The following is a 25907-nucleotide window of genomic DNA, read 5'->3' as shown; positions in this document are numbered from 1 at the left end:
CCTGGTAAGATGATCTAAAAATCTGAGTTTTGGCTGCCTTGAAACAAAAGGACTGAATAAGTTATAGAGCACTCCATCCCAGATGCTGGAAAATGTTCAACACTTCCTTTCAATATCAAATAATAACCTTTGAGAAATCACATTAAGACAGTCCTCTACTCAGAGACTTAAGGAAGTATGGGAGAACAAGAGCATAATGCCTTTGCAGTGCTGACTGTGCTTCTTTGTGTGTCCTTTGTTACTGAGGTAGTCACAATTCTCCAGTGCCTTCACTGACAGAAGGCCGATTATATCTTCAGGAAAAAAAAGGGGGGGGGCGGGGACACCTGAACATCTCTAATTTATGTTTCTGGGTAACCAAATCAAATCCTGTTATCTCTTGCAGTTCCTGCCTGCTCCGTTCTTGTACACAACGTTCTCATAAATATGAATATATACTCTGACTACTTCCTAGCAGTAACATAGAGGAGATAACTGTAGTTATTCATAGAGCCTTAGCCCTTCCTTTAATATGCTCTTGGTTGAGACAAAAGCAAACCCAAAAGATAGGATGTGTTTCAGAAAAAAAATAACTGCATATAGTCTGAGGTCTCTGTTTACATGCTTGCTTACTTACACAGATTAGCATATAATTTGTCTGACTAGGAACTACAGTGTTAATAAATAAAAGCATGAATTTTAATGATGTACAACAAATGCATGCCAGCTTTCACTGTCTTCAGTACAATTGTATAGTGCTGGGTTTATAGTGCTGGTTGTGTTGCAGTGGCAGTACCCCAGTATCTCCTTGAAGTTCAGTTTAGCTCCAGTTTAACACAGTTTTTGCCAGTGACATGTAAAACAAACAAACAAAACATTTGACGGTGTGGCGCTGATAACTTAATTGCTGAAAGTGAGAAAAACTATAAAAAAAAAGTTGAGGAAATGCATTAATGGGTTCTTTCAGACAGCTCATGGCAACTACAGTCTATTGAGACAGACAGATGACCAAACATTTAGGCATAAACATATGGTAATGTATTAAAATGTTCTAAATTTTGACAACACACACATGCACGTATGGGCATCCCTGCTCCTCCCTCTAAATCCACATAATTGAAAAGCCTATTCATGTCATCTAATTTTTATCATAGATTACATTATTTTTTTCCAGCTGGAATTTGTTAGATTGGTCTTCTGCCTAGCTTCATTTAACTGTTAGCGTGTAAAGGGTGAATAAAAATTCAGGTTGATTTCTTTATGTATAAAAAGTACTATAATTTAGCTCTACCATAGAACTGACAGACTTCAGGGGGAAAAAAAAAAAAAGGAAACACTTTATTCCAACATTTAATATTTCTGCCAGTAAGCAACCATGTCAAGAATTCCATAGCTAAGGTCTAAAATTAATTGCTATAAATTTAAACCTTATGTAGTAGATACTGAAGTTTAAAGTTGAAGATTCAAACCATTCACCAGCTTGTGCAGTCTACAGGAACAATTACCTTCTGTTTCTGCATGAAGCAGACAAATATATGTAAAATTAACCTTTTATATTTTCTTTCCTTTAATATTTTACCATAGTTTTATTTCTTATTCCATTTGTGGCTGAGTCTTTTACTTAGTAAAAATACTGGTGCTTGCCCTTCAGTAGCTTTCAGTATTCCTTCCCAAATACAGGCAAGATCCAGTTGAAATCCAAATAATATCAATACTGTTATATGGGGTATTATATAGGATATTATATATTATATATTATATAGGATATATATTATATAGGATATTATATATTATATAGGATACATTCCAGAATGATTTAGAAGCCTTCTTCACTAGGAGCAGGATTTTTTAATGTGTAAGAGCATATAGGCAATGAACTTTCTGATACAGAGAATATTTCCTTTCATTCTGAATTGAAAGAGTCACGATATCAAAATTACCCGTATTCCAAACTCTATTCATTTTTTTAAAAAGTTTTGTTTTGAAACTGTAACATGTATGAAGAAACAGTACATTACAACAGTATTTCATATTATGCAAAATTGGCATAAACCTATCAAATATTCTCTTCTAATAAAATAACACTTGGCACCCAGTAGAACCTTTCTATAACTATTTTTGAGAGGCTCTGTTGGTGAGAGATTTGCATAAAAGTGGTTGTAAGTTTAAACATGCCTAATGTAACAATTTCTTTTAATTCCTTTGTGTACATCCTACACCCTTTTTGGAACACCCGTCACTGAGAACGGGTAAGTGAATGGTAGGACCTGTGCTTATTTATCTGTTTTATACTTGTACTCTAGCACATCTGTAGCTTTTCTGAAAAAGTGCACGTTACCATATTTTCAGCTGCTTGACAGTATTTAGGAAAATTTATTATTTCAGTGTTTCATGGAACCTAAAATGTTTTTATGATTATGTTAGTAGGGCATACCAGCTGTAGTTTGGCTACAAGAATGTATTTTCCAATATGCTTTTCTCTCATAGTTAGATCATTCTATTTTTTTTTAACTTAATTAACATGGAAGTTTGAGTTTTTTAGCTTTCTGATGATTAGCATTTTGCTACATTAGAGAATGAACTGTATTTTAACTGTGACAATAAACCCAACCTGTTACGAAACCAAGGCTGAAGGCCAAGTGCTTCCAGTCTCTAGAGATGGTGCAATTTTAGATTAGCAGAGTACATCACGATGCTCTTATGGCTTTTATGGAATGGTTTCAAATCTTTCAAAAGTGGTTTCAGGCACCTGTTAAATCACTTTACTGCCTGAGTCTGGCAGTTTGGTCTCTCAGTCATACCTGCCCAGTTGTTGCAAAGCAGTAACGTATTACCTACTTCCTTGACATCCTATTGTCATTTTGCAATAAATAAATCAGGATGCTGTTTCATCTTAAAAATCAAGAAGTGTCTCTTTCTCCAATGTTTGTATCTCCTATTTTGCACTAAAGGCTCACCACTGTTACCAGAGAGAAACAATAGATAGGTATCACTGAAAGGAGTTACGAATAGCTGTAGGAAAAGAACGGTATTTGACAGTTAAAATTTGGCATTTATTTTTAAATAAATCCCTTTCATATGGAATTGCGTATTTTTATATAAAAAAAAAAAAAAAACAAGCAAGAGTGTGAAGGGAATCAGAAAAGAATTAGAAAAAATAGATTAAATTTTTTTGGGGTCAAAATTCTACATATCAGGAATATATATATATACACACACATATTCAGTGGATGACAGCAGAAATGGATGAAGGTGAAGAAAAAAGGATCTGATTGTAAATCAGCATTATTCCTATATTATTCTGTGATAATAAGAGTTTCAGAAACACAAAACATATTACCTTTATAGTTACTCTAACACACTGATTTCACATATTTTAGAATATAAAAGATAGGAATCTTTTCTGTTAATGTGACCCAATACTTTAAAGATCAAGTGTTAGACCTCTACTAGAGCCTTGCTGACATAATACTGGTGGTGTATATAGATCTGCGGGAGGCGCTGGTCTGCTGTTCTCCTGACTGCTGTCATATGCAGCATCATTTTGTTCACTGCGGTTTGAAGAGGTACAAGTAGGCTGATCAGTCTCTTTGAGGTGACACTGTAAAAGAAACTCCTCTTGCTGGGATCTGTTTCCTTCCTTATTAAAACAGATAAACATTTTAAAAATGCAGAGGGAAAACAACTGTCCTGGACAAGGATTTATATTGTTCATTTTAACGGTTTGTAATGGCTTCTGGGTTTGTCTATATGGTCATTTTTTCTAATCTTATCCCTTCATTTAGACTGCACTTCTCTGAACTTTAGCATGTACATATGTATTGTTAAGGTAAATGGAACTACTCAAGTGATAAATTTGCTATATGACTACAGGTTATCATTAATGTTGTAATTCGCATATGTTCCAGCTTCGTCAATCCTTAAAAGAGAGAAGAGGAAGAGAACAAAAAATGTCCATTTTAACTGTGTTACTGTGTATTACTTCACGAGAAGGCAAGGCTTCACCAGTGTTCCTAGCCAAGGAGGAAGCACACTGGGAATGTCCACTCGCCACAACAGTGTGCGCCAGTACACGCTTGGAGAGTTTGCAATGGAACAGGAGAGGCTTCACCGGGAGATGCTAAGAGAGCATCTAAGGGAGGAAAAACTCAATTCTCTAAAATTAAAGGTAAAAATTCTTTGATTTTGATCCCTGCCCTTATATATTTCCATGAACAGTGTCAGAGTGATATGGGCATGATGTGAATGCTTTAATCAAAACCCCTTCCTTGCTTTCCAGTCTGATTTCAATGGAAACAATTGCATTTTTTTCTTTTTTTATTTTACTGAAGATATATTTTTGTTAGATATTATGAAGTGCTGATGTGGTTCTAAAGTACTAATGCGTACCTTAAAGTGCTTTACCAGGATATGGTTGTGTACTCTCTGTTTTCTCACAGAGAAGATGACAAAGGCAGATAGACAGCGGAACTTAGCCTCGGACAGGGTATCCAGCAGAGTCTGGAAGCGCCAGGAAGTGAACAAGTCCTCTGAGCCCTTGCACAGTGCCCTGTTAGAGAAAGCAATGGTAACATCCTAAGTACTGAAAACAAAACACCTTATTTTCTTGGACAGCTTGACCAAATTTGGTAACAGCAATACAGAATAAGTTGAGTTTTTTTTTTTTTTTTTAATGTACCAATTTATACAATCATGCATCTTTAATACTTTACCAAAAGTTGTCTGTGTTAAAGAAACATCAGACAAATTAACCCGCTATATCAGTTTAGCTAGTCAGAACAAATCTTAGCTATAGTTTTAAAGCTATCTTTTTTTTTTAATTTAGCAGAGCAGAGGAAACAAATTGTATAGGAGAACAAAAAGAATAGGAGAAGAGAGAAGGGGATTGCATTTTTGGAAGTGTCCCTTCTGCCTCTCTAAAACTGGTGGCAAAAGCTCCATTTTTGTTACGTTGTTTAGTGAATAAAAAAACTTCCTATATGATGGCTTGTGTTTTGGGCTTGTTTTCAGATGAATTCTGTAATTAAAAGTGAACAATATCAACAATTGTAGCCAAACTGCTGTGCTCCACAGCTTTTCCTTCTCCTTTTCCTTCTCTGATACCATTATCTCTATTTCAGGTACTACTACATATGCATAAAGAAAACTGGCATCTTCCCAGTTTAAGAAATCTCACAGTATTTTTCCCCTAGAATGAACTTTGTTCATAAGTTTTATGTCTGAATACCTGAATAAGTACATATGACCCTTACTGTTGTAATTACTTTTTTCAGTATTTTTTCTTATTTGAACTGTGAAACATTCTGAGATAGTTCATAACATTTGAACTGTCGTAATGAAAACAAATATAAAACCACTCAGGACAAAGGTAAATTAAAGATGGATATTTGGACAGGCTGGAAACAAAAGGATAGAGTTAGTGATTTATCATAAATAGAGATTATACCTCTAAACATCTTGCATCACAGAATCTTCAGAGCATCAAGTGTGAATTGAGCTGTAACTGTGTAGATCCCTTGGCTGACTTCCAGGAAGAGCTGTTTTGCTATTCACGTGATTTCTAAATGAGCACAAAAAGGAAAGGCTGTAGATTTCTAAGGTGATAATGTCAGTGATATAATGAAAACCTACTAATCAGTATATGAATGTAAATTACTGTTCATCTGCACAGAAAAATGAGGAAAATTAGAAACTGAAGCACAGCAAAGTTTCTTCAAAAAAGGCTTTCTGTTTGAAAACAAATAAGCAAACAATAACATTTTCAGTGTTTTTTTTAGCCTGTTTGTTTTCAATTTCAGTTTCCGTGTTTAATTTTTTTCAATAGGATTGAAATATGAAACCCATAGGTAGAAAGCATTCTCTCTTATAGAATTTGATGAAAAGAAAAGAAGTACAGGAATATATTGGAATTGAGTCGTCATAATATTAGGTGTACTGTTTATGTTTTTACTTGCTAAAAGTAAAGAGCCAAATAAGAAATTTCTGTTAATTAAAAGCAGATAAAGACTTTAAAATCATCTTCAAGTCACTTTAGCCGTTTAGCACTAACACTTTGGAGTAAACACTGCTGACAGTGGCATAAACACTGTTAGCAGCAGAGCGTGAAAATTCTAATGGCACTCTGTGCATAAAAGCCATCTTGTCAAGATGAAAGGTACAAGGTAGGCTTTACTTAAATACGTTGTCATTTGAGGAAACATTAGGAGTAAATACAACAGATTAGCTGCACTAGTCCTTATTGCTAACCCATAATGTCTCTTCAGATTAAGATATTTTGAAATGGTTAGTATGAGCCTCGTGCTGTTAAGGCTCCTGGATCTGCGGACCAACAGACAAATCGGTGCAGATTGTTCTTATTCTGAAAGCAAGACAAATGCAAATGTAAAATGATGTGGGTTTGCCTCTGAATAGAATTACTCTAGAACCTTTTAATTTTTAATTTTTATTTTTTTTTAAGTTGTGTAGAAAGCGTTCTAGCCCTTTTTCTATCTTTTTCTCTCTATCAGGTGTTAGGGAATGTGCCTGAAACGTATTGTCAAGAAATGGTGAAATGTTGAGTAGCTTCTATGAAAAATCTATGTAATTTCACCATTTTCTATATGCTAGGTAACTTATGAAACCTAAATGTGGTTATGGTGGTGCATGTGGAAGCATATATGCTTAACAATTTCTAAGAAAAGAAACTTGTAGTACACTATAAGTAACTGCTTTAGACATACGAGAATTAACTGAATTTATTCAAGTTGATCATGGTACTGTCAGTAATTGGTAAATTAGTTTTAATCTTAGGGCAGAATATTCAGATTTCAGTTTTGTAGTCCTGTCTAGGAACATGCAGAAGCCTTTAACTTACTTAGTTCATGTAGTTGGACAGTAAAAATGGAAGCCAGTACTGGTAACAGACAAAATTATAATGAATAGATAGTTCACTTTTTCTATGGTGAACTGCAGGAGAAACTAAAAATACGTTTTCTGTGTTGGCTTCCTTTGTCTTGGCTTCCTACCATAAGAAATAGCTTCCAGCTAGAGCAAGCAAAAGCATCTAACCTAATTTTTTCACGTTTTACAGAGTTGAGGTGATTTTCACCCAGAAACTTCATGTATTCATTGGCTGGTGCCTTATCCTATTGTTATGGCATTAACCTTTAGCTTTATGTGAGAAATTTTACTCATCTACATATCTAGTTTAATTCAGATAGACAATATTATGACAAGAGAACATAACGTTGTCCTGAAGTTTTGAATTGAAAAATATATTTGATGGTTCTTGATAATTTTCACTCTGTAGTTGCCCAATTACTTGTTTAAGAGATGGTCAAAGCTTTCCATTTCATTAATTCATTTGTTCTTTGCATGACAAAATTGAGAAAAAAAAATCAGAGAAGACGAGAATAGCATCCAGCAAATGAGTCAAAAGGAGCTAAGGTGCTTTGAAATTACAGACTGCTGTCTTATCTCACTCGATGCCCACACATTTGACTTTACAGTCTGCGGAATGCCTAAAGCATTCAGCGCCTGGCTGGCTTTCACTCCTAAATGGTCTACTGCTATGTAGCGAAACAGTTCAGATTTGCAGGAGGAGGGGGGAGAAGTATGTGACAGACTTGGCACGGTTCTGTAGGTGCCTTTTGTAAACTGAGCAGTTACAGCATTTGCCTCATAGGTAAGACACCAGAAAGTTGATTTGTATTAAACAATCATTGAATAAAATAAAAAAATAATTACCGAAGCAGGGGTTAGAATTCTTCCTCAGTTTCAAATTTAAATTATGATAAACAGTTAACCAGCTTAAGGACTGGTTTGATCCATGTATATTTAAAACCGGAGAAGTCAGAATTCTTAGGTAGGCCATTCTCCTATTAAATGAAAAAAAAAAAAAAAAGCAACATTTTCCTTCCAAACATGGAAGGAAAACTTCCAATGTTGTCTTTTCTACCTCATTGAACTAATATATTGAAGTACCTTATGTAAATATACTCTCCATTACCCCAGGGCCACACAGAATTGATTAGGGTGCTGTTACCCCTCTTTTCCTGGCCATAGTAATATAAAGTAAGCGTGAAGTAATGTAGGTAGAAAAGGGCAAAATTAAGTGACTTCCGGGTTTAAAATTAATTATCACCTCAAGCAAATACAGGTATGTGCTCAAACAGTTCAGTGGAAAGACTACTGTTTGTCCTCAGCTGTACAAACAGCAAACAACGTGTCATGCTACATGAGGAACAGGATAGAGTACATGAAATGCACTGTTTTAGAGATGTGACACGTCCTAACCTGAAATAGCATTAGTATAGTATAACTGCTATCTCAAAATGGCTATTGGAGAATTTCAAAGAGCCCAGAGACAGGAACTAAAACTAATTAAGGGCTTCAAGAATTAGCCTATGAAGAGATATGGAAAAGACTAGAATTTTAGAAAGGCACGAGATGTGGCAAACTACAAAATATAATAAAAGATATAAAAAGCAGATATGAAATTGGAAGTTTAGAAAAAAAAATTAGCTTTAGGGCAAACATGAACTAAAAATGTGAATTAACTTGTGAATTACAGTGTGAAAGAACTGCCTTTTCACCCCATCTGTAATTGTATTATGGAACTTTTACTGGCATTCGTGGAGATCAGAACAAAGGGTGAAATGCAATAGGCTTTGTTTTTTTTTTTAACAGATGTCTTTCCACATTCATAGTTCATTACATATATTTATATATATAACAACTATATGCAAGGATAGCTTAAGCACTTTGTTATTTGTTCTGTGTAACAGATGACAAAGAACGGTACAGTGGAATCTGAAGAGGCGAATACCCTGACACTGGATGACATTTCTGATGATGATATTGATCTAGACAACACTGAAGTAGATGAGTACTTCTTTCTACAACCCCTGCCGACAAAAAAGCGAAGGGCACTGCTACGAGCTTCTGGAGTGAAGAAGATTGATGTGGAAGAAAAACATGAGCTGCGAGCCATCCGGCTGTCCAGAGAGGATTGTGGCTGTGACTGCCGTGTGTTTTGTGATCCAGAAACTTGCACTTGCAGTCTTGCAGGCATAAAATGTCAGGTAAATGTCTATATTATTGTCAATATTTAAATAGCAAGGGGAGGGGGAGAAGTGCGTGTACTTTTTGTTCTTGTTAATGTGGTAAGTACTGGAAGCTTATTAAGTGAATTGTTAAACAATAACGCTTGTGGATCTCAAACTAGTTTAAGTCTCAGATTTAAGAGTTCATAGTGTGCAATACAAATTATCTCCTTAAACACATTTATTTTATGATCCTTTAGGCACATACATTGTTCAATATTTTTTGTTCATACACAAATATTCTGCTCCTCATGTTCCCCTTTGCCCTTTATCTAAACATGCAAATGGAAACAACAGAATGATCAGTAGCCCGCAGATTTCACAAGGGTATGTAGCTTTTGTTTGAGAGACAATTCACATGCTGTCCAAATGTGAATTATAGTCCAAACTCAATAAGAAGCAATATATGACACTGTGGTACTGTTCTTTATTTAACATGCATGATATTTAACATGCATGCATGAAAAACTGCATGTAGGCAATGAAATGTATATCTGCTAACCTACCAGGTAGTTATTCTCTCTGCAGACTGAAACGGTATTGCATATTGTACATTTACACGATGTTATATGTACAACTGTAAATGTCTCAAAATGCTTCCTAAAAGATGTCTGCTAATTTTCCTGAGTTAGTATGCAGCCAAGTTGATTTCTTCCTAAATGCATTTTTTTCATTATTTCTGAAATCCAAGCTAAATTTTCACTGCTATTCTAAATAATATATTCCTTTTGCTACTTCTGTTTTCATCTTCACATATGGGGAAGATGTACTAGTTTGCTTTACATGGCTTTCCTCTGTATCACATTTGATATACTGTAGTGTAGATGAAAATCATAGACCTTAAGCTATCTAATTAAACTACCTGATCAGTGGATTCAATCACATTTTTACATACTTAAGATGGATATTATTGGACGTATAAGTTCTGCCTACAGTCCGTTGCGTGTAAAATATTGCATCTACAATTGAGTGAATATCTTTTAAAATATAATAGAATTTCTATTCCTGCTTTCTGTGGCCAGGTGCCCTCTATTGGCAACTTTATAACAATTTTCATAGATAATGCATTTTATTTCAATAGAGTTGTAGTTTCCATGATTTTTATCAAAATTTTAAGACTTTTCTGGGTAATACTTTTGCCTGGATTTGAGCACGACATTATGTAAAGCTGTAGCAGCTCCATAAATAGAAAAATAACCAATTTTTTGTTCCACTATGTAAAGCTCTACCCACGAATTGGAAACGTTTTTTTTTCCTACTTTGCAACATTGGTACACATCAGTCCCTTAAGTTTTCAGCAGTATTGCTAAATTCCAGGGTTAACCCTCTGAATTACTTTTAGTTATGATTATTCTTACAAGTAGTTGTCAGGTGAATCCCACTTGAATCCCACTTCACTGCTGTGTTTCTTTAGGCTGTCTAGGTTATGTCGTATCACCAGGTTTATGCTAAGTATTGTTAATCTGTATTCTCTTTTTCAAAAGGTGGATCGTATGTCTTTTCCATGCGGTTGCACTAAAGAAGGGTGTAGCAATACAGCAGGTAGAATTGAATTTAATCCTATCCGTGTACGGACTCACTTTTTGCACACAATAATGAAACTCGAATTGGAGAAAAATAGAGAGCAGCAAGTTCCAGCACTAAATGGCTGCCACAGTGAGATAAGTGCACACACTAGTTCTATGAGTCCAGGACCCCATCCGGTTGAATATTCAATTGCAGAAAATTTTGAGATTGAAACTGAACCTCAGGCTGCAGTTATGCATTCTCAGTCAGCCGAGGACTTGGACTGCCCTGGGGAAGAGGAGGAAGAGGAAGATGGGAGTAGCTTTTGTAGTGGAGTTACAGATTCTAGCACTCAGAGTTTAGCCCCTAGTGAATCAGATGATGATGAAGAGGAAGAGGAAGATGAGGAAGATGATGAGGAAGAAAAAGCAGATGATTTTGTAGAAAGCATGGGCTCCCATGCTGATATGGTGCCTCTTCCTTCTGTCCTTTGCTACTCTGATGGAACTGCTGTGCATGAAAACCACTCTAAAAACACCTCATACTATACTAACTCTTCAAATCTGTATTACCAAATAGAGAACCATGTTGCTGGCACTGCTAACCAGATTGGTGAGACTTACTCAGAAAGGGATGCTGTAAAGAATGGTAGTCTTTCTCTGGTGCCTTACAACATGACTTCAGAACAGTTTGTTGACTACACACGGCAATCAGAGGAAACTTTTAGCAGCCCTCATTACCCTTCTGCAAACCCCTCAGTGATTGTTTGCTGCTCATCTTCTGAAGGTGATAGCAGTGCTCCATGTAACAGTTTATACACTGAGCATAGGCCAAGTCACTCTCAAGTGGAATTTCACTCATACTTGAAAGGTCCTTCTCAAGATGGATTTGTTTCAGCTTTGAATGGCGAGAGTCATGTACAAGAGCACCCTGCTGAGAGTTCACTAAACCTCCCAGAAAGGAGCAGACTGCACGAAGAGTGCATCAAATCACCAGTGGTAGAAACGGTACCTGTTTAATATTAAAATTCTTCTAGGACTGACTTCCTGTATTGAAATGCACTCAAATTGGATTTCCTAGAATCTTACTTTTTTTAAGAGGTAGAAAACACTTGGACTGTCGTCAGTGTTCCAGACACATTTTGTTTTCTCAAGCTACATTGGCAGTGGCATTGCACAAAGTCAGTTTGTAATGTAAAGATTAAAAAAAAAAAAAAAGAAACAAACACATCAAACTGTCTTTTGATAAAAATAGAACACGTAAGTAAAAAAACCACACCCAACATATTTCACAGTAGCCTACCTGTCAAAGTATGTGAAACCTGCCAAGCTATCTGAATCAAAGCTTCGTGTTTCTGATTGTCGGGCCTGTGCAAGATTGTTAAAAATGATACTTTGAACTAATCATGTTTAGAGTCCTAATTTTCAACATATCTGAAAAGATGGTAAGTTTAATGTAAGTAATTACTGTACAAAAAGGTTTTAATTGTTCTGTACTCTGTGTATTTTATTTATGGTAGTTTAGTACTCATGTTTTGATAAAAATGAACAGCATGTTCATTTGAAGAGAAGATCCATAACTAGTAACAAAGAGCATGTCCAATTTTCATCTGGAGTACCATGTATTCTTCCTTTTTTAAAAATACTATTTCTGATAAATTATCTTGAAATGCATTTTTAGAGTACTATTTTCTCTTTTTACTGTTCTTGACCAACAGAGGAGTCAGAAAGGGGGCATTTGTATCTTTTAGGAAGGTGAATGGTAGACAATCCTCCATCAAAATTAAAATCAGTGGCATTTCCAGAACTAGTACCCCCCTCCCCAAAGAATGATCTTGTATATAATGGCAAAGCAGTAGCTTAAGCTTGCACAGCACCTTTTAACCCAACAAACATTCTGATACTTATGCACTTTAGTGCCATTTTTCAGTACTATATTAACTGTGGGAACTGTGAACTATATTGGAGAAATGCCATGGCTCCCGACTCTGAGGTATACGTAAGATCTCCAAAATCATTGTAGAAAATGTTTTCCCAAGTCAGTTTATGAATATGCTAGTAAGTAATTTTAAAAAAGCAGAGTCTTGCTGATCACAGTTTAAATGAAGCATGGAAAATAATGTGGAAGTATCTAGATTTTCCTGTTAAGCAGTTTTTTATGAAATAAGAAGGTTTTTGTGGACTTCTGATTGTATCCCAGATTTCCAGAGTCACTGGGTCTAATTAGGAACCAGTATATTCAATGAGGGAACATAGCTTCAGAGATTTTTTATCTGCTGAAGTTTCCAAGCAGAATAACATGCTCATCATAAGGATATCCATTAACTTCTACTCCATTTGTTTTAAAATTACATGGAAATTAAAATACCTACTGTATTTTACAGTCTTTAGTTTATTAACGTTGCTTTCTTCAAGAAATGGATGTTGTAAAAGCCTATTTTTTCTATACACTGATAATTCTCTACTGCCTTATTTTGATTTCAGAAGCTATTTTAGTAATTTCTTCTAATACTGAAATTTTATTATACATCAGGTAGGTTGCAATGTAGATCTGTCATGTTTGCCAAAATAAGGATTAGCATCTTAGTTTTTACCTGTGTCAAATCTAGATAGCAGTATGCACGTAAACACAGCGTATATTTTAGCTCTGTAACATCGACTGTTTTGCTTAGAAGATCTTTACAACATCATGTATAGTACTCCAGTAGAAAAATTGCCAGATTTAAAATATATCTGAGTATGTCATTTATTGAGATCAGTGATTTCTGATTTTTATTTTTACACTAAATTAGCAAAATATTTTTACTCCATGTAGTAGCTGGAAGGTTTATTTGTTTGTTTCCACAAGACACCCTCTATTGTTTCATGTCCCTAGTTCTCTAGGGACTGAATTCCACATTAACAGCAGACTCCATCTCCTGGGAAAGTGCAGTGATGTTAATTAACTGGCTCAGCAGGCCCTGCTCCTCCCAGTCGCAGAACACCCTAATCCCTTTCTGTACAGGCTGAGTAGCCAGGTAAAACACATGTGTTCGCCACTTCCATATAGCACATACCCATCTTTATTTTTAAAGGAAAACACTTTAGCTTATAAAAAGTTTTGCATGCAAGAATAAGAATGGTTCTGCTTAAGTTATTCTACAGGCAAACATAACAAGTCTCGTTGTATGTAGGTATCTTGCATTAACAGCAGGCTTAAATCTGGCAATCTCACTCAACACCAGCAGCAAAAGCACAAATCCCTTCTTGAGCTGGGAGAATAGCTGTGACTCAATAACAGCTTTTTAACTTCAGAGTGTGTTGGCTACTGGAAAATCATGCACACTTTACCAGGGTATTACTCTCAGGGGAAAGTTAAATGAAATATTTTTGTTTCATTATTCACCCCCTTACTGAGCAATAAGAAATTATTTTCTTGGCCCCTATGCTTTCAAATGATAAATACCTTTAATAATATTAGCAAGCACAGTAAGGGATTAACTTTATAAAATACATCTCAGCTAGCTTTAAGATACTGAGATGCTAGTTCAGTATTATCTCTTGGCAAAATCTTCAGGCCCCAGGCCTCCTTAATATTAACATCCGTATACATTTCTGAGTATACTTAGATGTGTATGTTTCTAGGGGCATTGGGTGAATACAGCTAAATTCTCTAAAGCTTGCAGCATAGGCTAACAAGTAGCTTATAATAGATAGGATAAAAGCAGAGCAACTATGAAGGAACATTTGCTACATTATTTTCCCTTGCTTAAAAGTACCTAATTCCTGGGAGTTGCAAAATAAAATGTGCAGGATAAAGATTTATTTTGAAAAAATATTCTTAACTACCTGGTGATAACGTAGACTGCATAACCCTTCTTTTGATCTACTGTTTTGTGATCAAAATTCAGTCTCAGGGTACAAACTAAAGAAATCTTGTTTAGTTCTTGCAACAAGTTAAGAAGTCAAGTCTGTTGGTAATTCATGGAGATACCCTGGTAGCTATACTAAGAATATCAACAAGCCTTCTAAAAGAGATAAACTCGTACTACGGGGGAAAAAAAAAAGAAAAAAAAAAACACAACCACAACAACAAAAAACAACTAACCACAACAAACAAAAACAAATATATTTTTTTCCAGTATAGTTCAACCTGTTCCCCAAACTACAAACTAGCAAAATATTATGCTAAACCCTTTTTGGTCATTTATAAGTTGACTAGAGTGAAAAAAAAAATAGTCATAGCCCTGCCCAAAATAGGTAAGCTAATTTAACTGTGAAATCTAGTGTAGGCTGTAGAAATCAGGTGACAGTTAGGGTTCCTATCTCTTGATTTTCATGTATTGTTTAGAAGACTGAAGTACTCTTCATGTAGGGAAAAATAAATATAAATCGTGGGCTGGAGAATTTTCTAGTCTTATATTCTGGGCTAGTATATAATTACATATGCTGCGTCCCATTTCCCAGTTAGTTAACATTAATGTTGATAACAAGGTCCTATCATTTTGGGCAAGCTTATTTCTATGTGATAAAAGTATTATGTTATTAAATGATAAACAGCAGTGTTTGCTTCTATATAGATATGGCATATCATTTGTGGAAATGTTTACTTTACTGATAGCTGTATCAGGTTTTTCTCCTAATGTATTTGGCTACTGATAAACACTCATAAGAAGCCAGATAATAAACTGGTAGATAATTTATGATTACCTTAGGTAGTTCAGAAAAATACATTAAAAAAAAGCACGCCTCCCTCTGTTACAATAAAATTGGATTTTCAAACAGAAGATCAATGAAATAGCACATAAAACTGAATCCCTTTTTGCCCATAATGTGAACTTTGCCTGTCTTGGAAAAATGCATTGTTAAAGTTTATATATAAAGCTTTAACTGATGTTAGTCATAAAACTGGAACTTTAGTGGCAAAATTGCAGCAATCACATTTTTTCCTAAGAGCTGTAACTCAATTCATACCCATTGAAACATTCTTGAAAAAACAAAGAGCTGATCAGCAAAAAGTTTCTACGATTTTTTCCTCAATACTTTTTTTTTTTTTTTTTTTTTTTACCAGATACGTGCCATTTAGATAAGAAAGGTTTAAATTTGTTAAGTTGCTGCTAGTGAATCATTTGAGTTGACATTTATGTCTTTTAAGGCTATTGATTACCATCAATTGCTATAATTATGGTTCATCCCACTCACTGCTCTGTTAACTGCATCAGTTAACAATGCCATCCTGCCTTTTGTGTAAGTTCTACAGAAAATGCATGTAGTACTCATGCTGTTGTTACTCACAGATCCAGTTTCCAATCTTATCTGGGTGTTGTATTTCAGTAAATGTGCTATCAAACTGATCCTGTAGTGTTCCCTGCCCCATAATCAACTGAGAGGATGTCTTCACTAAACACAGCTCACTTTTAAAGATTGAATACATACATTTGTATGCAAAACAGAATGTGTTATGTTTTTGAATATTTCAGATGTTCAAGATACTTTGATGGAAATGTGATATACTGGATAGAGTACTTGGCTAAGACAGAGGAGACCTTTTGGCTTTGCCTTTGTCTTGCTCCATCACTTGGAAGTGCTCTGGTTTGCAAGGTACTTAGAGATGTTGTGATAAAAATATTCTGTAGAACAGACAGAATACTATTTTTTCCTCTTTTTTTCTGGATTGGTAACTAAATTTCTGTACTGCAAACTAAGTCACTTTCCTAATAAAGCCCAGTCCAGCTCAGAAGTGAATAGAAATTGCATCACTAATGTGAAACAGCAAACAAAAGCAAGCTCTTTTTTCCATGGACCAAATTAATAAGCAAAAATTTAACAATGAATTTTGTAAAGAAAATCAGAATAAAAGCTTGACTTACCTATTGAGTGCCCTGCCTTTGAGCAGCAAGACTGTAATTTGTCAACGACACCATAGTTGGCAGCAACAGGCAATCTTATTCCTTTGCGTATCTTCTTTTGCCAGTTGAATCCTCTGAGTTTAAACTTCTTGCTGAGGCTGCTCCTGTGGTGAAGCCAGAGTCCTCACTCTAAGCTTAAGCAAAAGAGACAGTTGGACCCACAGTGCTGTTTTAAAGGCATTTGCAGAACAAGAAACTCCTGTGGTATAACTCATGATTTATATAAACTCGTGCATTATGCTAGTTTAGTTTCCAAAAGCAGTCAGGACAGGCACAGAAGAGGATGATATGGGAAATTCTTAATCTTTAGGGGTGTTATGCTTTCCTACTGGGGCTCAAGAGTAGTTATATCATCTACTTTATTACGGTTTCAGAACATTTGATGTAAAATACTTAGAAAAACTAGAATGAACTCAGAGAATATATTCTATAGAATTTATTTCTAAAATCCTAAATCTGATTACTATTTTTTTAACTAGTAGAAAGCTACTGTTATTTTCAAAACATGCACAGAGTTCATTAACATGTTTCTTGGCATGAGAAATTTCAACATTTGCTTTTTCAATATTTCTTTTAAAAAAATTGTACCTTAATTTTGCTGTTTTCAGTAATCACTGCCTATATGCAAATTATTAATTGTCCATTTTCTCCAAGAGGTGTGCAATCCAAAGTACAAACCTTATGAAGCAATGACTACATGCTATTTAGATGTAAAGATATCTGAGTGAACACATGCATGAGTTCTTCATAAGTACTTCCTGTTCACTGTCTCTTCCTCCTCCTCCCTCACAGGCAGCTTTTAATTTGGTTGCTAAAATGTTCCGAAGCGTTGTTACCTAAGGAGGAAGAAACCTATAAATATTGTTGAGAACTTTCTGCCACTCTACTGGCTGATATCAAGAATTTTAATTACTGTAAGAACATCCAATTCATTTAAAACATCTCCATATTTTGCAGCCTTAGTCTTTGTGTTTTTTCCTTCCTCCCTTAATCTATGTATCTGGGAAAGGTTTGTTGTACAGTATGGTTTTTCATTAAAATCAAATGAATGTGAGGGCAACTCTATTGTCCTCTGTGCTAGCTACCCTTTACTCTGGAAGAAGAGTAGATTATATTTTTCACGTACGTTAACAAGCAGACAAATTGGAACTGGTGAAAAATGTCCCCTCCACCTCATTGGCTCTGAGTAGACAGTTGTCAGGGAGTGATCCCAGCAGGGTTCCTACAGACACTCCCTTTCCATACACACAAACAGAAAGGAAACTTAACCCCATGAGCTGCCAACATGTGGTAGGGGATCCTCTTGAAGCCTGCAGATCCAGAGGAAGAGTGTAATGCTTGATACAGTAGAGCCCCAGTACAGGATGAAAACCTATGATTGGGGAAAGCAGAAAAACATTGTGTAAGAAAATAAAGTTTCCTTCAAACTAGGGTTGCGATTTTTTCGTAATATAAATAATAAATGAAAAACACCCTTTTTAAAAATGGAAGTGAATTACATATGAAAAAGGAAAATTAAAAATGTGTATTGCTCTACTTCTGTATAGTCTATGGTAAGAAGGATACTCAGTATGCAGATGGTCCCACTGACTGGAGAACCATGTTCATGATACTCTACATTGTTACTTTTCAATTGAGATGATACCAGGGTTAGCACAAAAAATAAAGGCAAACCTCATTTATGTATTCAATTATTTTCAATTGAATCTTAGCAGTGACACTTTAATAAAACACCTAAAGAAAGCTAATGTCAAATAGAACTAAATCAAAGAAGTTTGCCTCACGTGTGTTTGTCTCTAACTGTGCACTTGCCAGTAAGCCATCAAGACTGGATTAGCTTTTCTTGATGGACAGGAAAAATGGTGGAATGTACAAATGTACAAATGAACACCACTGTTCTAACATGAGGATCAGATAATCCTTTTGTCTCGAGACATGGGCAGATACACCCTGGGGTGAGTGATGGGAGGACAGAAAGGTCAGTGTAGAGGAAAAGAAGGAAGCAGGCAGGAAGTGGATTAATAAGGACTATATAGGAGAGAAGAAATGAAAAAAAAAAAAAAAGGAAATGAACATATCCCCAGAAGAGGGATGGAAAAGAATATGCCTGTTCACTACAAGTTTAGCCATATCAAATCATAATATGAATTTTGTTAATATTTTAAAGCAAATATGAACTCGGTGCAAATAGGAAATGTTGTTTTGCCATAAAAATTGTATGCAGGCAAACATTAAATAAAAGACTTATCCAAAAGCATGGGGTAAAAATAACAAAGGAAAATAAAACCCTAGAAGCTACACCACGTCTTTTCTTTGCCTATGTCAACTATAAAGTCAAGTTCAGTATCATTTTAAGTAAATCAGATCTGAGACACATGTTCTAATATATGTTCCTCAAATAACAACAGACACTCAAAGCAAAAAAAAGAAGCATGTGTCCTTTTTATTAACATTTTAGCTTCAAATTATCAAATGGGGCTTCGTACATTAGGGTAGCTAATTTGTCTAAGTTTCTCCACCAGAAACTTTTTTCTTTTTTCTTTTTTTTTTTAAGAACTGCTCAAGAATGAAATTTGAAATCTGGATTATGGGTGAAGGTCATCCTTGCTGGGGTAGTGGGGGATTATTGTGAAAACAGCCACCCATTTGTGTTTTTCTGAGATGCGGATTGAACATAGGTTTTTAGCTTCTTGAATAGATTTGAACATTATGTGCACTGGCAGCTAGTTCTTCTAACAAAAAACAACAAAACACAAGAAAGCATGCTATTTTTCTAAAAACCATTACATACAAATACCACCATGTTAGTTTTCACATAACAATGCCCACATAAACAATGCTCAACAACTGGGTCCTTCTTTTAATTGACTGATGTAGGCACTTCTATGGAAATATGTCTGAAGTGTAGTTTGTGAAACATGTTTTAAAGTGTTTGATGTAAAATAAGCGCTAGACATTTAACAGTGCAAAAATAGTCAAAATCTGTAGGTTACAAATTTGTTCCTAAGAGCCTCAGCCTGTAATAGTGTCTTAGTAAAGTCAGTCTTTTAAGTTAAATTGCATTCTGGTGTAATAACCTTTTGCAAATAAAATGATTAATACAGATTAGTGACTGTATTAATTTTATATTATATACCTGGTTAATACCTGTTAACATAAAACATAGCAGTTTTGTTATTTTGATTTGTTTCTATCTACAACTAATAGTTAGCAATTTTGTAAAAAACAAAGCATTTATTACATTATTATGTTTAATGTTTTCATTGTTTTAGCAAATACGAACTGTCAAATTTACACTGTCTATTCCAAACCTTTCTTTTCGAAGGTTCATCTCTCTCTCTGTATATATATTTCCCCATAAAAACATAAAATTGCTTTGAAAATTTTTTGTTGGCAAGTGGTAAATAATAGGCCACAGCATGGATTCAAAAGTTGATGGTCTTTCAGACGTAATCCATTCAAATCAGACTAGTAAAATTGTGGTGTAATTGCAGCAATTTGTTTACAATTTGTACATTACATCTAACTTTACTATTTTTTGAGAAATAGAACTGTTAAGTAATCAACATTTTCCATTACAGATGATCTTGCATACTAAAGTTATGGAGATCTCAACAGTAAAGCAACATATTTAATTGGACTACTGCTTTTAAACTGTTTGAAGAAGCGAAGGGAAAGAAATTCCATCCTAAATCTGTACATGGAAATAATTTTAAACTTCACGAACTACACATTTCCTTAATTAGTTTCTTCTCTTTCTTAAATAAGTTGTAACATCAAAGATGCCAAAGGGTAATATAAGCTACAATAATATTCAACAGAACTTAACCTAGACCTTATGTTGTAATAATTTATTCAAATTAACTGTATTCTTCTGTATTTATATTTTCAGTATTTATTATGAATGATATGGAATTTGATGTATTTATTGTGGCTTACTACTGCAGTGTATATATTACAAAAATGAGCATTTTTAAGTCTTAACATTAGTTTTTTTGTTAATTAGTGGCACTTGTATCGGCTGTATTTTTATTATATATTGTACAATATATATTGTCCATTTGTTTGCAATGAAGTAAAACAGGTTTCTACGTTACATCATGGCTGCCAGTGCATTGTGCATCTTATTTCTACTATGCAGTCAGTAGACATTCCTTTCTTCCCTAGCTGAGTCAGAATTAGTACTGCACATCCTCTCCAAGATTGCAGAGCCTATAAAGCAGCTCTGTGAAATATCAAGCATTTTGCCCATTCCTCATAGTCTGATAGTGTAAGAAGAAACTCTTGCAGTTTTTTGTTTTGTTTTTTAAACCTAATCAGCATATAAACATTTAAGAAATCAACTGAAATGCCTCATTTGGTATATCTGTTTGCCCTTTAATGACACTACAGCCCACACTTTTCTTTGGCCAGTGGAATAAACTACATGATTACTCTGCAGATAATCCTATTGGTTAAAAGTTAATGAAAGAACAGTTTTCAACAGCTGTTGGGGGAAAAAATTGCAACAGCTCTCTCTGGTGGCCAATTTGGAATAATTTTATGGAACAAATCATTTTAATGGCTACAATGGCAGAGAAGCTGCACTTAAATTTCAGGACAACTGCTTAATTATTCTGAGAATTGCTGATCAACATTGCTTCATTAAGAAAAGAATTAACAAATACAGTTCTGTGCCATCTTTTTATTCTGATACTTATAAAAATTGAACTTTACATTTGTAAAAGGTAAGTTGTCTGCAAGTATGGTGACAAATTATGTACAGCTGAATTGTATTTACAACAACTGCTGAAGATATTAAGTTCTTCTCTGTGTTCTAAAAAAAGTTCTTGCAGGATTTAATGTAGCATTTGTTTTTAATTTGTTAGGAGTTACACAGAAGAGAATAAATGAACCTCTCTTATCAAGCTGCTTTTTGCATTGCAATCAACTACAGTTAACAGTGCTCCAGGGCTTGCTACGATGTACTGACATAAAAAAACATTGGAAAACAACTTCCAAAGCTAGTGTTCTAATTTAAGACATCAGGATGCCAGTTCAGAAATAGGAAGGCTTAACACTAAGATTCAGCTGTAAGCTGTTCTATTAATAATACTCACACTTATGTAGATCAGCAGTTACTCCCAAGGGTGATGAAACAAATTCATCAGGTATGGTGAGCTAGCAAAGTCCCAGTGCATTTAATGGCACCATGTCCAGGTAGGTCCTCAAAAGGGTCAGCAGGGCCTCTTGCTCGTGGGAGCAGGGGGACTGCCTTGAGCCACGAGCCCTGCAGACTTGGAACACTTAAGACCAGGCGTAAGGCTGAGCTGTCCCAGCCCAGAATCAAGCCTTCTTCAAAACTTGTAGTTATTCTCCTGAATGTATAAGAGAGCACAGTGAGATAGATATTAATGCTACTTTTTTTGGTAAATGTAAGTAGCCCGCATAGACAGCTCATTGATGTATGAGCTTTACATGCTGCATATGTAATAGTATTTCATTTTCCCTCCTCAGAGAACAGCAGAACATAGTGTGATTGCTGAAAGTATTTAAATTAAAGCAAAGGCAGTAATGAGCCAGAGAATCCCCTGCGACAAACTGATTTTCAATGTGCCATTTGTATGAACACCATCATCCTGTTTTTCAGAAATGCCAGCTATAACATGAGGCACACGAGGACATTTTAGTTGGTTCTTAGAAAAGTAATCAAGCATTTTAAAAAAATCAATTTAATTTATTAGCTTAGAGGAGAGTAAAGGCTTATAGTTTAGACGCTTCAATGTATACCATGATCATGAAATTTGCAGGACTAACGAAGAGATTTGCTGAAGGTACAAAACTACTTGTTTTCAGTAGGTATCTCAGGAAGATTGTTTGTTTCAAGTTTCCTGGTAAATAAATAGGACTTCTAGAACAAGGAGGACCTGATACTAAGGGAAGTGAAGCACAGGGGAAAATTTATCTCATGTTAAGCTGTTTAAGGTATAGTGATACAGCACCCTGTACTACATTCAATAAAAATTAATTAGTTCTCTATTTAAAGAGTGTTTTGGATTATGCAACATATATTTCTTGGTTTCCAATACTAAAATGGGATTTAGCTTACCTCTGACAGGTAGCTGAGAGTCCAGGTAACAGACTGAATTAATGTTGTACTAAGTGCTGCAAAAAATGCTGCTCATAGCTTAAGGAACAGAGAGGAAACATATAGAAAAGATTACAATGTTTGCAATAGTAGCAATGGTTAAAAAACCTCTACATTAAAATGTTTTACAAATTTTGGACTACTGACCTGTAATAGACCAGAAAAGAAATCTCAAAAAATGAAAAAAAAAAATCTTAAAGACAAACATAAATTTCAGAATAAACCTTCCTCTTCCGCAGCTCAAAACTGAACACTAAATATAATAATTAGGTGACCCACTACACCTAAATCTTTGTAGAAAACTGTATGAGACAGGTACATATATTGCTATATCTGTTATAATATGGTCTTAGATTACCATTTAGAAAACCAGAAAAGACAAAATTAAGTTTCTCTAGCAATGAGCACCTGCTCAAGGAAGGATTACTACCTCCAAATGCCATAGAACTCATTTCCTCGTTACTTAAATCTATCTAATTTTTGAACGCTATATCTAAGAAGAAAAAAATGGAAATCAGTAGATATATCATAATTCAGATATGCAAATCAGTATGAAAAACAAGTTGCATGAAGAAATTACCCTTTAGTGGTTTTAAATATAATACAATACATTTGCTATATAACATGAACTATGAACTAAAGAACTAAAGTCCTTTTAAACAGTTATTCTAAATGCTTTGTCTTTTAGAACTGGTTCCTTAAACAATCTTGGTTTACATTTCATACCTGGGGGCCAACGCAGCAGAGTTGCTATCTACATCATTTCCCGATCCTCTATTCATGCTTGTTGTATAATCTTATCACTGACCTGTATCCTATTTTTCAACTCCTTCTCCAGTTTGTCAAGGGCATTTGTTGTCCTTCCAGTATGTGATCTGCAAATGTAATAAAAACAGTTTTATTCCAGTACAATTTTTCAACAATTTATGTCCACCCTATAGCAATTTATTTTATGTCATATTGCTTCATAGCAATATAGGAGATTCATAGGAGATTCTCACAGGTGTCACCAAAACCCTTAACAAAAGTCAAGACATGACTCAAGGGCATGATTATCAAGCCAGAAAAATAAGCTAGCAGAAGTTAATGCTCCTGCCAAATTCTTGCTGGTCCTTGCTTATTCCTTTGTCGTCTTCCCTTGCTGTCTTTGTGTTGACTTAGAAGTACTGAAATGATTTCTTCTTGTGTTTCTTCAGAAGCTGAACTCATTAGTCCAAACTTGTGAAACTGATGAAAGGCAGACTTCCTTCTCCCATTAAAAACAAAACAAAGCAAACAAAAAAATCACAAATCAAAAACAAACAAAAAGCACATCCATCCATTAAACAAATCCTATAGATAAATAAGCATTTCTTCTTAATGATATTTAGTATTTACTAGGACTAAAGGACAAATTTGGGCAGGACAAAATACACTAATTTCAATCTCTAATACCCAGTCTTTCATTTTTTATTCTCAGCTTTATATTGATCATGCAGCCAAATACTTTTCTTTGCCTTCACTTTAAGAATTTGAGTTTTCTTACCCTGTGTTTCCCCATGACCTTTTCTCTTAATCTCCTTTTTTTTTTCTTTTTTTTTTTTTTTTTATTTCGTAAAATACTAAAGCATTACTAACTGCATAAAAATAGGCTTGATCTTGTTGTTCCACGTTATATGCACCTTTCTTGAGATTCACACATTAAAGAGTTCATTAATAAAGGCAAGCTGGTTGCTATTACACCTCATATTTTCTTCCACTGAATAGATACTATGGATGTTCAACACAATTCTGGTAAACTGCAAAGCTTAATAACATTACTGGCACTTCTAGACCACAGTTAAGTCTTTTCCTTGTCTTTAGGCTGCTACTTTCTTTCCTTGCTAGAAGTATATTATTTTAATTTCATAGTAATTTTCGCCCCCACCATACCATAAAACATGCACATTGAAGTGTTTTTTTTTTTAAATCTCCGAAATTCACACCAACCAGTTAAGTCTTCTCCAAATCAGAATATAGAACTTTATTATGAAAGTTTACCATAGTAAAGTGCAATTTTATGTGATCTTAGATGTTTTAAGTATGGGATGATCATTATCTCACATTCATACCCTGAAGTAAACATTTTCAAGTTAGAGTACATCTCTGTTCCCTAAGAGGACATTTTTGTGCAGAGGAGTTACCTTCATTAAAGAAGGTCTGAAACAGTCACAGTCAGAAAACGGGCATGATCGGTGATTGCAATGGAAGACTAACAGAATAGTGCTTAACAACTGTGCATCCGGTAAAATAACCAAAGAAATAAATATTTTTAAAATACTTAATCAAAGGAAGGCCATTTCTGAAGTAATACCCCTACATAATCCAATAAAGTATATTTCTGATGCTTACAAGACTATAGTATTTCATTAAAAGAGCTAGCAAAACAGTTAGGAAGACCACTTTGACTGTTAAACCTGAGGTCAGTCCTTTGAAAAAGGGAAAATGGCAATAAAAAAAAAAGAAAATCAACATTTAAGTGTTTGCACAGGAAATTATGTACAAATAACATTAAAAACATTAGGTAAACATTGCATAAATCACTAAAAGGTAGAAATAAAATGTGTTAGTGGATAACAATTTAAAAGTAACAATGAACAAAAAGCTGAAAAATGTGTAATCTTACAGTGTAACTGTCATAAATTCAAAAGTTCATGAAATCGTAAAAAAAACTATACAAAAGTTTTGGCTAAATAAAAGGAGATTAATATCAGAATAAGAAGAGTTTCTATTAAAGTGATCATACATAAATAACATATTTCAAGGAGAATGGACATTTTCTTCTAGCAAATCAGCCTTTGTTGTAGAGGCATAGCACAGTATGCTAGCCTATTTAGCTTTAACCAGAAAGTCAAACGTTTAATTTTTTCAAATGAGGGAACATAAAAAATAGTAAGAAAGTTTCATTGAGTGAATTAAACAATTAAAAATACCCAAACATTAAGTCAACCAATTAAGCATAAATATATAAATATATATATATATATTTATATATTTATATATATAAATATATAAATATATATATTTATATATATATATAAAGCCTCTTGGTTTTCAAACAGTATACAAGAATTTCTTGTAACTCTACAGAGGAAAATTAGTCATCTTCAAAAGTACTTACGATACGTGGAGAAAAGCAATATACAAGGTCCCCAAAGTGAAAAGGGACAATAAGATCTACAAATCAATGGTCAACGTATAAAATTTTATCATGGAAATACTGTAAACGTTTTTTCTTAATTGGCATCTCAAACATTCTTTGGTGTAAAAGACTCCTAGGGAATCTTTGCCTACACATTTATATCCA

The 25907-nt window shown here is 34.5% G+C and overlaps 1 protein-coding gene and 1 long non-coding RNA gene across 12 annotated transcripts in view; one reads left to right on the top strand and one right to left on the bottom strand.

Moving 5' to 3' along the window:
• Positions 1-20548, top strand: part of CSRNP3 (cysteine and serine rich nuclear protein 3) — a 101061-nt gene extending 80513 nt beyond the window's left edge. For 6 of the 9 annotated variants that reach the window (XM_040561698.1, XM_040561706.1, XM_040561699.1 and 3 more), the window contains 4 exons: positions 3888-4147; positions 8745-9041; positions 10547-11575; positions 20037-20548. In XM_040561698.1, the coding sequence (XP_040417632.1) occupies positions 3888-4147; positions 8745-9041; positions 10547-11575; positions 20037-20090 (1640 nt within the window). In that variant the 3' untranslated portion in view covers positions 20091-20548. Of the gene's footprint in view, positions 1-3887; positions 4148-8744; positions 9042-10546; positions 12992-16026 lie in introns of those variants that run through there. The other 3 variants (XR_005821085.1, XM_040561700.1, XM_040561701.1) reach the window with 3 other exon arrangements.
• Positions 1800-25564, bottom strand: LOC121072251. 3 transcript variants are annotated; one of them, XR_005821088.1, is made up of 9 exons: positions 23391-25564; positions 22544-22621; positions 21555-21812; positions 17134-17827; positions 16417-16589; positions 7705-7835; positions 5426-5539; positions 4369-4528; positions 1800-3619 (listed from the first exon to the last, which is right to left on the bottom strand). It is a non-coding gene; the product is annotated as an uncharacterized LOC121072251 (long non-coding RNA). The 3 variants fall into 3 exon arrangements; XR_005821087.1 differs by having other exon boundaries at positions 16417-17827; positions 23309-25564; XR_005821086.1 differs by having other exon boundaries at positions 16417-17827.
• Positions 25565-25907: the final 343 nt, after the last annotated feature.

The sequence above is a fragment of the Cygnus olor genome, chromosome 6, assembly GCF_009769625.2.
Source record: "Cygnus olor isolate bCygOlo1 chromosome 6, bCygOlo1.pri.v2, whole genome shotgun sequence".
Lineage (NCBI taxonomy): Eukaryota > Metazoa > Chordata > Aves > Anseriformes > Anatidae > Cygnus > Cygnus olor.
The sequence above is the reverse complement of the archived record's forward strand: the minus strand, read 5'-3'. Positions and strand labels throughout refer to the sequence as shown.